At 39.0% G+C, this 14,221-nt stretch overlaps 1 protein-coding gene across 5 annotated transcripts in view; it reads right to left on the bottom strand.

The window, feature by feature from the left end:
* The window catches only part of Ube3a (ubiquitin protein ligase E3A), a 60,677-nt gene that overhangs the window by 21,604 nt on the left and 24,852 nt on the right, over window positions 1-14,221 (bottom strand). The window contains exon 3 of one of the 5 annotated variants that reach the window (XM_090321774.1): window positions 13,275-13,405. The exons of the other annotated variants lie outside the window; for them this stretch is intronic. Coding sequence (XP_090177900.1) covers window positions 13,275-13,327 — 53 coding nt within the window. The 5' untranslated portion in view covers window positions 13,328-13,405. The remainder of the gene's footprint in view (window positions 1-13,274; window positions 13,406-14,221) is intronic. 5 annotated transcript variants of the gene reach the window in all.

Here is a 14,221-nt window from a genome sequence, read left to right as displayed (position 1 = left end):
ACAAATCGCCAAACCAACACCAGATGTCTTCATTGAGAAACAGAATCCTATCTAACATTTGAAGTATCAACAATAACCCTTCAAATTTTAGCAGAAAATGGTTGCAAAAGCATTTGAAAAGGTCAGAATTATTTCAATACCAAAACCAGGTAAGTTTACTACAACAGAAGGATGCTACAGGCTAACCCTTTGTGGTAGTTCATACCTCGAATCCCTGGCAGTCAAGGCAGGAGAAATCCAGGGAAACTTTAAAAATTTTTAAATGTATGAGGGAATTATATGGTTTTGCCTTAAATCATTAAACAGGCCACAAATATGAATAAACATATATTCATGCAACTATTTTTTAAACGTGGGAGTAAGGAAGATGGGAGTGGAGGGGAAAAAGAAGAAAGGAGGGAGAGAGAGAAAGCCAACTATATTCCAACTGAAGTAACCTGGGATGTATGTTAGAAAGTGGAGTCACTCCTGTGGAGTAGGAAAACCCAAGATAGCAACATAGAGAAGAGAGAGACATATTACCTGTCTAACAGTGTCTGTCCCTCTCAGATCTGCAAAGAAGCCAAGAAGGACTTCTCCTGATTCAAGAAAAGGTAAGCTGGAGATGCACAATGGTGCCCAATGTCCGCAGCCAACGTGTACAACCATCACAGACTCAACAATTCTGAACGGCTAGGACTCCACAGGAGCCATGGTGTTCCCTTCTGCCATCCCCAATTATATGCTGTTACTATCTGGTGCCACCTTGAAAACACTGCTAGAGCATGTCCTGCCCTGGAGGAAAGTACCCATGGAGACCTCCACTTTAAGACTGTGATCATTCCAACACATGACACATAGGCATGACTACAGCACAGCCTCAGTTGCTCAGATCCTGGGACCAGCAGAAAGGCTGAATTTCCAGCTCCCAAACCCATGCTTTGCCACACAATTCTGGGACCTAGTGGACTTGCACTGAAAGAAAGCGAACACATTGCTGGTGGCCTCCTAGGTCCCTATATGTCTACATCAGACTTCTCAGCCAGCCAAGGTCTCACCACCCTCTCAGAGAGCCTACCCCACCTGGTCAAGCGGCAACACACACACACACCTCATCACCAACAACACAGTTCATACCACCACCCCCACAAATATGCTCAGCCTAGAAGTCTGAAACAACTGCAGGCATCCCGGAAGGGGATTACATATGAAGAAACTGCAGACAGTAGTGGAGAATCAAAATCAGCACTCTATATACCTAACAATACCCATTCACCAAAAGTCAGAGAAATTAAAAAAAAAAAAAAAAACATTAAAGTACAACTATTACACGCCTAGTGTAATAGCACAGATAGCAACGCAGGAGTCTAAGAAACATGAAAAGCCTAGGAAACATGATACCAAAGGAACATGAACATAATTATTCTCTGTAACAAGCCCCAAAGAGAAAGAAATTTAGAAACGGTCACTTAAAAAAAGACTTGACAAGGCCAGGAGTTTGGCCTAGTGGTAGAGTGCTTGCCTTAGCATGCAAGAGGACCCAGGTTCGATTCCTTGGTACCACATACATAGGGAAAAGGCCAGATACGGTGCTGTGGCTCAAATGGTAGAGCTCTAGCCATGAGAAATCCCAAGGACAGTGTTCAGGCCCTGGGCTCAAGCCCAGGACTGGCAAAAACAAAGAAAAAAAGACTAAGAAATTAATGATCTCAGGAAGCGACAAACAATTTAAGGGGATCAGGGGGAAAAAGTCATGATACAAATGAGAAGTTTAACAGAGATAGCCTAATTAAAACTGTGTATAAATAATTTAAATAAAATTAGAAACTATAACCAGGAATGACAAGACACTAGAGGCAACAGAAGAAAAGATGTCCTGAACTTGAATGTTTTCAATTAAGCAATCAGAAAAAAAAAAGATCTAAGAATGAGAAATTCAATAGTAATTACAAGACAAATAGTTACATTATAGAATCTCTCAAGACAAGAGGGAGAACGGCATACAAAGTTGATAATTGAAAACTTCTCAGACCACAGGACAGACACCCAGTCAAATAAAATTCAAAGAACCTAATTATATTCAACTCAAAAAGATCATATACTAAGGCATAAGAAAGCTGTCAGACAATGGGACAATTCTAAAAGTAGGAAGAGAAAAAGGTTTCCAATCATACAGGAAATTCTCATTAGACTAAGCACAGCCTATTCAGAATCACTGAAAGGCCAGAATGGGATTGGATGAAATATTTAGAGTTCTAAGAAGTTCTGAAAGACAAAAGAACAAAAACAATCCTGCCAGTCAACAATATTATACATATCAAAGTTACTCTCCAGGTATAAAGAAGAAATAAACTATCAGAGAAGCAAAAGCTGATGAAATTCAGGACTCTATCCATTGTAAAAGGAATGCTTAAGAGTCCTAAATACAAAAGCAGAAGGAAAGGAAATAAACGTGAGAAAGTATAAAATTCAATGGTGGCAGATTAGAGATATACAGCATCTTCTTAGGTCTCCGCCAGCACTGAGCCAAGGTTCCTAGTTCAGGGAAGGGCAGTGGGACGAGCAAAAGCAAGGGAAGGCAACAGTTAACAGTACTCAAAACCAGATGAAATCTAGTAATATTCAACTGTCTGATTTGCAAAAGAAAAAGAACCTGATTTAGGAAAGTTAAGTTTAGCATAAAACACAGAGCAAAATGATAGGGAAAAGACAAAGTAGCTCTCTGTGGGGTAGTGAGAAAAAGGCAAGCCTTAGAAAGATGCCCAGGTGCACACTGGCAGGCACTCAAAACTGCAATAGGAGCGGGACACCAGTGGTTCAGGATGAAGGTACTCAGAGAGCTTGAGGGTCATTGCTCAAAACCAGTCAGAAGTTTGCAGGACTCCATATCCAATTTAACCAGCAAAAAAATCAAGCTGAAGACAGGGCTTGAGTGCTAGAATGCCAACTGTGAGCAAGAAAAAGCATAGTGGGAGCATGAGATCCTGGGTTCAAGCTCTACCAGGAACCAAAATAAGTCACAATCATCCCAACAGATGTGAAAGGAGCCACTGGGCCCAGTGGCTCACACCTGTAATCCTAGCTACTCAGGAGGCTAGATATAAGGATCGTGGTTCAAAGCCAGCCCAAGTGCTAAAGAACGTGAGACTCTTTTCTCCAATGAACCACTAGAAAATGGGAAGTGGAGCTGTGGCTCAAGTCAAGAGGTAGGGTTGTAGCCTTGAGCTGAAGAGCTCGGGGACAGCACCCAGGCACAGAGTTCAAGCTCTACCACCAACAAAGAAAAAGAAAGAAGAAGAAATTATATCACTTGCAAATAAATTCAAGACCCTATCTGAATAAATGAATGGGTTGGCTCAAGGCCAAGGACCACTGTTCTCCCACCCAAAAAAACCTAGCCCCAGGTCAATCCTCGAGGGGAAAAAGCACCACAAACACCACTAAGACAGTGAAACACTGAGAGTTTGAAGTTAATGATGGCATTGTTTCCATGTTATTTTCTGATTCTGACAAACATTCAGCAACTTATCTATGAGTATGACTCTAAACAAAAGATAACAAGGTGTGTGTATGTGCGTTTGCACACACAGATATATATTTTCTGATGTAGTGGTAGCATAAAAATACATATATACACTAATGATGCAAAAATTGTTTTTTAAGTTTACTGGTAAGGGAGATACAAATGAAAAAGAAAGGAATCAAATGCTATCATACAGAAGAACAGAAGGGAGGAAAGGGGAAGGGGTGAGGGGGAGTAGGAAAGTGGGAGGGAGAGGGCAAATCAGATTTCTCCAGTGTACACATCTTTAGGATAAAATGACTTTCTCCCTTTGGTAGCATGACACTTCTTACTGTTCTTGACCCTGAGGTTAAAGCTGTTCTTGACTCAAGAGGTTAAAGATGAAGAATTACAAGTTTGAAGCCAGAAAGGGCTACATACCCAAATGAAAACCAGCCTGGGCTATATAATGAGACCCCGCTCAGTCCCCCCCAAAAAACGAGCGGGAAAGGGGGAAGAAATTCCACAGGAATGCTGACATAGCATTACAAATCCAGAAAGGTATACAAACCTTCACCTACAACATTAGAAGTCACTAGTCAAATGCGGTTCAAGTTGCTCAGTACCAAGACTTAGTGTTGTCAAACTCTCAAAGCTTAAGGACAGGATTCATGAAGACAAAATACATAACATATATGACATGTGCCTGCCAACAGACTTTTTTCAGAAAAAACCTTACAGACTAGGAGAGATAAATGAGATTTTAACACTCATGAAGGAAAACATTTTTAAATTTTCTCAGAAATTTCTCTTGGACATGGACTGATGGAGACTTTCCAAGAAAAACAAAGCTGTGAGAATTTCTCACCACAGATATGGCCTAAAAGAAATGCTAAATGGAGTTTTTCAAACATAAAGACACACTAGCAAATAAGAAGAAAACATTGAGACTGGCACCAATGGCTCACAGCTTATAAATCCTAGCTCAAGAGGTTATAAAATCTGAGAAACTATGGTCTGGAGCCAGCCCAAGCAGGGGAAGAAAAAAAAAAATCCTCAGATCTTTTTTCTTTTTGGTCCTCCAACTTAGTAGCTGATGCTCTCACCAGCTATCAAACCACACCTTCAAAATCTCCTCTAGGCCCTTACCTCCAAACAGGAAAAGGGGGTGGGGGTGGGGGACAAAGAAACAAGGTTTAAGAGAGAAACAAAGAGGTACTGAGAGAAAATATGTTGAAAAGTATAAAACTCACAAGCAAGAGTAAACAGAATGCACCAACATGATACATAGCCATAGGTATTTTAGTATAAAGATGAAAAGTAAAGCGACTAAAATGTTAAGACACATGAACACAGGTGACAAGAGTTAATAAAGAGCCTGAGTTCAGACATCAATTGTCAACTGAGAAGCTACTGGAAACTGTAAAAAAGACAAAACAATGCTGTTGCAGAAGACATGAACTTTCAAAACTCAGTATTTATGCTGAAAGAGTTTTTTTTTTTTTTTTTTTTTGGCCAGTCCTGGGCTTGAGCTCAGTGCCTGAGCACTATCCTTGGACTTTCTCAAGGCCAGAGCTCTACCACTTGAGCCTCAGCACCACTTCTGGCTTTTTTCTATGTATGTGGTACTGAGGAATCAAACCTGGGTCTCCGTGCATGCTAGGCAAGCACTCTACCACTAGGCCAAACACCCGGCTCCTGAAAGAGAATTTTTATGCTCAAAGGAGCAGTGAACAGGGTGTGGACCAAAGTGTGGGAGAAAATAGCTTCCATAACTTAGCTTCTATAACTCTGACTAGTCAGTCCTTTTCACTACTTGACTAAGCTAAGGAAGGAATACAGACTTCTATGTAATTACTGCCTTTAGGCTTTTATGACATGATTTCTTGCTTTCTTACATTTTCCTTCACTCTCTTCAAAGACGTCCTTTCTAGAAATATTTAATTTCTGGAGATACTCATACTTCACTAGGATCCACTATTAAGATACCTCTTCTTTGGACAGTTGCATCTTTTAGTTTAATAACTAAACAACTTCAAAATGTCTACTTCAGTACAGACCAAAATCATCTTGAGAATCAAGATCCCACATCCACAAGCACTATGAAATGGACTCTTTAATGACATAATGTCCAAAGGAAAAAAACTAGAATGCCATTAAGTCATGCCTATAGAAGTATGACTACAAAGAGGCAATTTAGCAGAGGTGACTCACAAAAGATGGCTTGGAGCTGAGGACAAAAAAGGTGGGAAACATTTTTCAGAACACATGAATGAATTATGTGTGAAGAAACAGGTTTGATAACATGGTATAGCTAGGATAACAGCAGCAGTTTAGATCAAGGACAAAAGACTCCAGATTATGGGAAACTTCCCCAGCAACTGGCAAAAGAATTTCCATTTTTGTCAATAGTGAAATAAGAGCTAATTATATTCCATTCAAAGTAAACAGAGGCTTAATCATATCAGAAACGGCATACTCAATAAACTTCTAAATAATAATAAATGAAGCTAGTTACTAATGGGTTTAAAGCAGGGAAGTGACCAATCAAGTTTGCCTCTACAAATAATTCCATTCTCTAAATCTTGAAGAAATAGATATAACTGGAGGAAGGCAATCTAGTTCTATGAAAAACTACTGCAAAGCCGATGGAGAAGACCAAAAATGAAGTATTAGGGGAAAATAAAGAGGCAATTGTCAAACAAGTACTTAAAGGTAAGTAATTTGTAGAATGCTGACTCTAATGCTTAAATTTTTCAGCAACAGGCTAGTGCTAGCTGATACATTAAGATGAAGAACAAAGGCTGGGACCCAATGTGTTAGCACACTTCAATAATCTCAGGGAAATACAGGAGGATGAGTTGAGAGATCCAACCTTAATGCTTATCATCCCAGCTATCCAAGAGCCTAAGTTGAAGGCTTGGTATATGAAGCTGGTCTCAAGAAAAAGCAAGTAAATAATTTTTAAAAAGATGCAGAGGAGCTGGGAGCAGTGGCTCACACATGTAATCCTAGCTACTCGGGAGGCTGAGATCTGAGGGTTGCAGTTCAAAGCCAGTCTGGGCACCAAAGTCCATGAGACTCTCATCTCCAATTAACCACCAGAAAACCAGAAGTGGCACTGTGGCTCAAGGGGTATGGCAGTAGCTTTGAGCTGAAGAGCCCAGGGACAATGCTCAGGCCCAGAGTTCAAGACCCACAATTGACAATAAATAAATAAATGAATAATTAAACACGTAAGTAAGTAAATAAATAAATAAAAATTAGAGAAGGGACAAGAGGTTAGCCTAGTGGTAGAGTGCCTGCCTAGCATGCACAAAGACCCAGGTTCGATTCCTTGGTACCACATACATAGAAAAAAGCCAGAAGTGGTACTGTGGCTCAAGTGGGAGCTCTAGCCTTGAGAAAACCCAAGGACAGTGCTCAGGCCCTGAATTCAAGTCCAGGACTGGCAAAAAGATGTAAAGGAATGGTTCAATATTACCTGCAAAGAGTAGGAGGTCCCTAAATCAAATCCCTTCGATTAACTCCAATAGAATAAACCAGATTTTATTCTGATAAAGTTCTGCTATAAGTACACTTACTTTAAAATTGGAACATAGTTCCTCCTATATGTTGCATACGGTAAAAACAGAGTGCCCAAGGCTTTTCACTGGCTCTCCCATGACTCTACAGAGAAAATCAAAAACTGTAACACTTCCAAGATCACCTCCTCGCATCACCCGGCCCTACATTTCATCAGTACTGCTGCCTATACAGTTCAGTGGACTAGCTAGCTGGGATGTCTTATTTTTGCTTTCCTTCTTGCCTAATATACTACACTATGGTCCTTCCTTATCCCCAGTCATCGCCCTGGAGGATTCACTTTTGGTATCTCTTTCAAGATGACTAGGTATCCTTCTTCACTATGCCCAAGACATGCATCACTTCACCATCGTATCTTACTAGAATTACTCATTTAGTACATAGATCTCATATTACTGTCCTGTACTTAGAAACTAATACATCACAGTGAGAAACTCAGTAAGCATTTATTTCTCCTCTGATGCCTAGACAGATAACATTGTGAATTAACGTCTTATATGTTCCAGTAGGCTTTCACTGTAGCAAAACAAGAAATCAATATAAGAGAAGGCCAAGGACATTAACTTACTTTTTTAAAGAAAGGTCATAGCAACAGAAAAGATTAAATATAACCATTCTTTAAAAGTTGGTCATATCTTCTTTGATGAAGGGTCTGTAAGAAGTGAGAATGGAGACATGGATACCATCAAGAATGACTACACACAGCAGGTACAGGTCAAAAAAACACAAAGATGTACGTACAGGCAAGAGCCTAAATCCAGCGCATAGAGCCATGAGTTAGTGAAAGGCAAGAAGTTAACTCAGGTCCAAGTAGACTTCTAGGTATTATTCTGAGAGAAACATTAGTCTTTGAAAGGGATTGAGCATAGGGAATATAACAAATTTATTAGAGAATAAAAGGAGAGCAAGGCTTTTGGGGGAGTGGTAAGGAGGAGGGGGATGGAATCCAGGCCATTACCACTTGTGCTACTGTCCCAGACCTTCATGCTTTAGCTTCTTTTTGATGGGGCCTCACATTTTGGCCTATACAGGCCTCAGACTGCAGTCTTCCTACCTTTGTCTGCTGCTGAGTAGCTATGGTAATAGGCATGCAACATTACACCTGGCCAGGGAGCGAATACTACAGAAAAATTCTTTCAGCAAAAGATGACGGCCTTAACTGGGTTCCAGTGGCCCACAGACTGTACTCTTAGCAAACTGGTATGCTGAGATGAGACTACAGTTCAGCCCAGCCTAGGCATAAAGTCTGTAAGATTCCATCTCAATGAAAGAAGTCAAGAATGGTGGCTAACATCTATTCTCCCTGTGACAGCAGGAAACAAGACCCTATCTCAAAAAGTCAGTGCAAAAAAGGGTTGGAAACATGGCTTAGCAACAGAACATATGCCTATCAAGTACCAGGCTATCAGTTCAAACCCTAGCACTCCAATCCCATACAAATAAGCCAAAGTGACAGCTTTACTCAGGGTTAATACAGCTAGGAATGGGGGAAAAATAAAAACAAAAAGATATGTAAATACTAAGATATTTTCAAGATAGAGGCAGATTTATCAATTAAGTATGTGAAACAAAAGTTAAAAGTGGCTTCCAAAGGCTTTGGCTGAAGACAATGAGATGGAAAACAAGTAATATGATGGTGGCACACATCTGAACCCGCTTACTAAGGTGCTGCCTGATTGCAGCTTCCACAGGTATATAAGCTCAAGAAATGGTGGCAGATGTGAAGGCATGTACCTCTATCCCGACAGGACTTATAACTAGGGCCTTAGACGGCTATGATGGGACCTGATGGGTCTAATTTGCTACTGCTCTATTTAAGCATGGTCAAGATCAACAGAATAATAGCTTTAATAGAAAGGGCTTACACCAGAGATTATGTGACAAAGCCTATCATATCTCATAACAACCTTACGTTTTTACTATAAATCCAAGTTTCATTTAAGCTCGTCCATCCTTCAGTCTGGAAATCATCTTCCTAACATTCTACCAAGATCTCTAAAAAGCCACCTTTATATAAAGGTTCTTCAACCTCTTAAGATTTCAATACAAGTTGGCTCTTTCTTGAAGGTACTTATACTTCAACATTTTTATGTGCAGCGATAAGACTCATAAACTCACCATTACTCTGTTTTAAAAACAACACCCACCTCCCTAGATAAAACAGAACAAGTTCTAATTTAGGAACTCATAACCTACGTAAGATAAGAGTATTAAACAGCCATAAAGAAAAATTAAGCTGGGTGCTAGGGTCTTGTGCTTGTAATCCTAGCTACTCAGAAGGCTGAGATCTGATAATCAAGGTCCAAGTGGGAAAGTACATGAGATTCATGTCCAAATAAAGACCAGAAAACCAGCACTGTGGCTCCAATTGGTAAAGTACTAGCCCTGAGCAAAAAAGTTCAGGGACAGTGCCCAAACCCTGAATTCAACCAAAAAGAAAAGTGAAAACATGATGCAATTGGAGAAAATGAGAAAAACTAAAGCTAAGAAAAAAAATAACACCTATGTTTGCATTCCTGTGGAAGCTAGACCTAAAAAACTTACATATTCATAGATGTGGACACACACATTATATACATGTGCATATGTATACTGGTATATATATGTGTATGTATACACATGTATGTCAATATATATGATTATTTAAAACAGTATGCATTAAGCTAAAAGTATTTAGGAAGAGAAGAGAAATAAGGGGAAAATAGAATAGTCAATATTTTAATACAATGCAAGTATACACATGAACAGCATAAAGCACCTTACTGAAAGCTACTGGCCAAAAGAAGAGAGATGAAAAAAGAAAAATAGACTATTAGGGGATGGGTTCAAATGGGAAATGGCCTGGCTAATAAGGAGGATGAAAGAGTTGAATATAGTTGAAAGAAGTTATTTGTAACTATGAAAATAGAACAATGAAAACTGCTGAAAATTTTTTGAGAAGGAAGAATGAATGACAAAGAGTATGAGATTGACTGGCATACACGCTAAATGGGTGGAAAGGTAACAATAAAATGTCCCCTCTCATAACTAATGTAAGGTAATTTTTTAAGCTTTAGATAGTACTTACAGAAGTAACACAAGGATCTATTTGTATAGTAAAAAATAAATTCTTTAAACAGTAAAAAAATTCACTCATACAAAATATTTGACATATCATGACACCAGATTTTTTTTCTATTTTATTTTTTTTAATTGACAAGAAATGATCATATTTGCCACATGCAACATGATAATGCAAATTAATGTTACATATATAGCACTTTCTTGAACATATTAAAGTTTCTTAAGTGATTTGAGACAGTATGTACATTTATTAACTACAAATCATCATGGAGTACAATAAATATGAATCAATTTCTAATTCTCTTCCCTTTTGTAACATCTCTGAAGCTTCTGCTGACCAATATTCTATTCTCTACTTCTAAATTACCCTATTTACAGTCCACATCCAGGCAAAATCATGTAACGTCCTTCCCTCATATCTGACTTTGACATAATGACCCCACCTTCCATCCCTATCACAAGGACAGGATTTCAGTTCCATAGTATAATATCATGTATATTGCTATGCAATTTTTTTGAACCTCTTCATCTAGTACTTATTCTTTTGCCTATTGTGACTAATGCTGTGATGTACATCAAAATGCATACATCTTTTTCAACATGTTGATTTGATTTCCTTGGATTATATATTCAACAGTAAGTATGCTGAATCTAAACAAATCTTTAATTTTTGGAGGCAGTTCCATATGATTTTTCCATAACTGCTGCACTGAATGTAAGACTTCTCTTTTCCCCACATCCTTACCAGCATGAATATTTATTTGAAGGGGTATTGCAAGGTACAGGTAAATTCTTAATAGGTGTAAAGTGACATCTCATTGTTTTCATTGGCATTTCCTAAATGATTGATTTTTGTTTTCATTCACTGGATAGTCATTTGTTATTCTCTTAAGGTTCTGTGGCCATTTCTTCAATGATAATTTTCATACTACTGTGTGGTTAGAGTTCCTTATATATGATGTGACTCTTCTCAGATATGCAGTTGCAAATGCTTTTACTCCACAGGCTGCCTCTTCGTTCTTGATTCTATCTTTCGCCTGTGCAGTTGCTTTTTCATACAAACTATTTTCATGCAAACTATTTTGGCTTTACTTGCATTTTGGGGGTTGTAGTAAAAAAAAAATGTGACGGAAGTTAGTTCTTTTCTTCTATCTCCCATTACCTTTTGTTCCAGTTCCCATTTGAGTTAAGCTATTCTGAGTTGGGGTCTGTAGAGGATATGAGCCAAAATGGCACAGTATCATTCTTCTCCACATGATATCCATTCTTCACAATACCATCTTCATATATGTTTAGAACCTATGTCAAAAATCAACTGGAAGTATGTGCATTTACTTCTAGGATCCTCATTTTGCCTGTGCATGGATTTTTATGACAGACTAGCCTATAGCTTTCACAGTTCACTTTCAAGTCAGAAAATATGATACCCTCAACTACATTTGTGAGGGTGTGATTGGTATGCTATTTCCTGCAATACTGGTGACAATCAAGTGACCTACTAGGCCCATGCCCTTTGGTTTCATGGTTCTGTTTTGTGATTATATAAAGACATGTGATTGTACTAAAAAAAAAAAATCACTTCATCTAATTTTTACATTTTTGGTATTATAACTTACTGTTGTTGCTACTATTTGGAAGAGTTTGTATTTTAACTTTATAAGAATATGTGACTTATATACCACTAATATAGAATTAGGAGTATTCTAAATTAGACTGTGTATTTAACATACAATTGAATTTAATATTTTCATCTATTTTTATGCTACTAATTTAGAGACCTTTCTATTCAGCTTTAGATCGCCTGTCAAACACAAGGCCTAGAGTTCAAACGTAAATACTGCCACACACATAAAAGAATTCTTGGTACTTTTTCTTTTAACAGAGCTCTGATAGTTAAGTGTCTGATTTAATTTCTAGGAAAAGTCTATATGTTTCCAAAGGACAGCTTTACCAGGTTAAAAGATTCTTGGCTTGTAGTCCGTTGGGCTCTTTCTTTTTAGTCCTTTATTTAGCAGGCTAAACTTATCATTCCATTCTCTTTTGATTTCTAGATGTTCTACTTTAGTTTCCTCTTATACTGGGCATCAGTGGCTCATGCTTATAATCCTAGCTGGTCAGGAGGCTGAAATCTGGGGACAGCAATTCCAAGCCAGCCTGAGCAGGATAAAATAAGACAGTCTAGGACACTATTGTCTCCAATTAAGCATCAAATAAACCAGAAGTAGATCTATGGCTCAAATGGTAGAACACCAGCTTTCAGCAAAACCGCTCAGGGATATCATTCGAGCCCTATCTAACTTCAAGCTCCAGGACTGGCACAACAAAGGAAAATGTCTCTTACTAATTACTCCAACTCCTTTGTGTATGAAGTATATTTCCTTTGGTACTTTCAGAATCTTCTCTTCAGATCTGATTTTCTCAAGTTTATATGTAACATATCTTCACGTAGTTTTATCTGAACTAAACCTTACTGGGAACTTCTGGCCTCACATGCAGATATATCTCTATTATTTCCTTAAATGAGCTTTCATTTTTATAATGCAAGTATTTCTTCTGATGCTGTCTCATAAATCCTATAAGCTTTCTTTATTCCTTTACATTGTTACTCCTTTTACACCTGCTGGCTAGAAATGTTTATAAATAAGTTAGCTTTCTATGTAGATTCTTCTGCTGTATCAATTCTGTCAATGATACAATTTCATAATTTCTTTTAAGTAATTTCAATCTCTTAGTATTCTATTTGTTGCTGTTTTCCTGATTTCTCTGAATTATATCTCTGTATTTTTAAAAATTGTGTTTCCTTAGAACCATTACATTGCTAAGCATGCTGTGCACGCTGGCAAACCCAGCAACTCCAAGGAGGTAGACAGCAAGATCACAAATTCAAGGCCAGAATTTTTGAGATTATATCTAAAAATTAAAATAAAAAACAAAAGGAATGAGGACATAGTGGTAGAATGCTTGCCTAACACGTGTAAAGCCCTGAGCTCAATCCCAAAACCAAGACAGGAAACGGGGAGAAGAGGAAGGTAAGAAAGGAGAGAAGGGAAGGAGGAGGAGAGGAAAAAAAGAGAAGGGCAGGGGAGGGGAAGGGAGTCTGAATTATCAAATGGACATTTTTTAGGATTAGATAATGGTGCTTTACTTTGTTCCTTTGGTGGTGACATGTTTCCGACTGCTCTTGATCCTTGTGGTCATATTTGATGTCTCAATATCTGAAGAAGTAAGGATTGACTGGTCTTTGTAGATGTGTTTTGTCTTTAAAAAACAGCCAACCTGTAAAGAAATGTTCAGCACATCATCCGATGTGACCTATGGGCAGGCTTGCACTTGAGTCTCTGACTGAACAGGAAGTCCCATAGGTCAGTATGCAGGCAGGCTTCTATTCTGCATCTACAAGACTGGAAATGAAGCCTGATCTACAGTGGTGGATTTATTGATTGGGTCCACAAGGATCCATATAGCCACAGATGCCAAAGAATCTACTTCCACAGGGGCTGGCCTTGATACACAGTTCCACGGAGACCAAATGGCACTGGAGTAGGCCACAAGCCTAAATACTCAGTAACTACTCAGACACTGGGATAGACAAAGCACGAGTTTCCTAAGATAAGCCTGATGGTTGAGCCCACAAGTTGACTAATAGCTTGGGTAAGGAAATCCTGAGCCTCATTACAAGGGTACAGGTATGTTAACAGAAGGTTCATGGAAGCTGAGTCCAAGGAACCTAGTTTAGTGTCAACCTAATTCTGTGTCAAGTATGTGACCAGGGTTCAGGGTCTGGAGACTGAGGGAAGGTGCTGGCCTAAAGGGCAGGCCCCTGAAGGCAGGCTGCCGAGGCTGACCTAGTACCTGGTTCCACAGGGATGGTCCTGGAGCTAGACACAAAGGGACTGAATCCTGGGCTTGCTGGAGTGGGGAGCCCTAGAAGCTAGGTTGGATATGGATTTGGAGGCCAATCCCAGATGCTGGGGCTAGAGGATCTGGTCTGGCACTGGGGTGGCCTGGAAGTTCAACTGGTTACTGGCAGGAATTCACAGACAGGGGAGAGCCAAGCCTCGGGTTTTACTAAGAACCCCTCCCCCCACAGTG

This window comes from Megascapheus bottae, chromosome 30 (assembly GCF_031878675.1).
Source record: "Megascapheus bottae isolate mThoBot1 chromosome 30, mThoBot2.hap1, whole genome shotgun sequence".
Classification (NCBI taxonomy): Eukaryota; Metazoa; Chordata; class Mammalia; order Rodentia; family Geomyidae; genus Megascapheus; species Megascapheus bottae.
The sequence above is the reverse complement of the archived record's forward strand: the minus strand, read 5'-3'. Positions and strand labels throughout refer to the sequence as shown.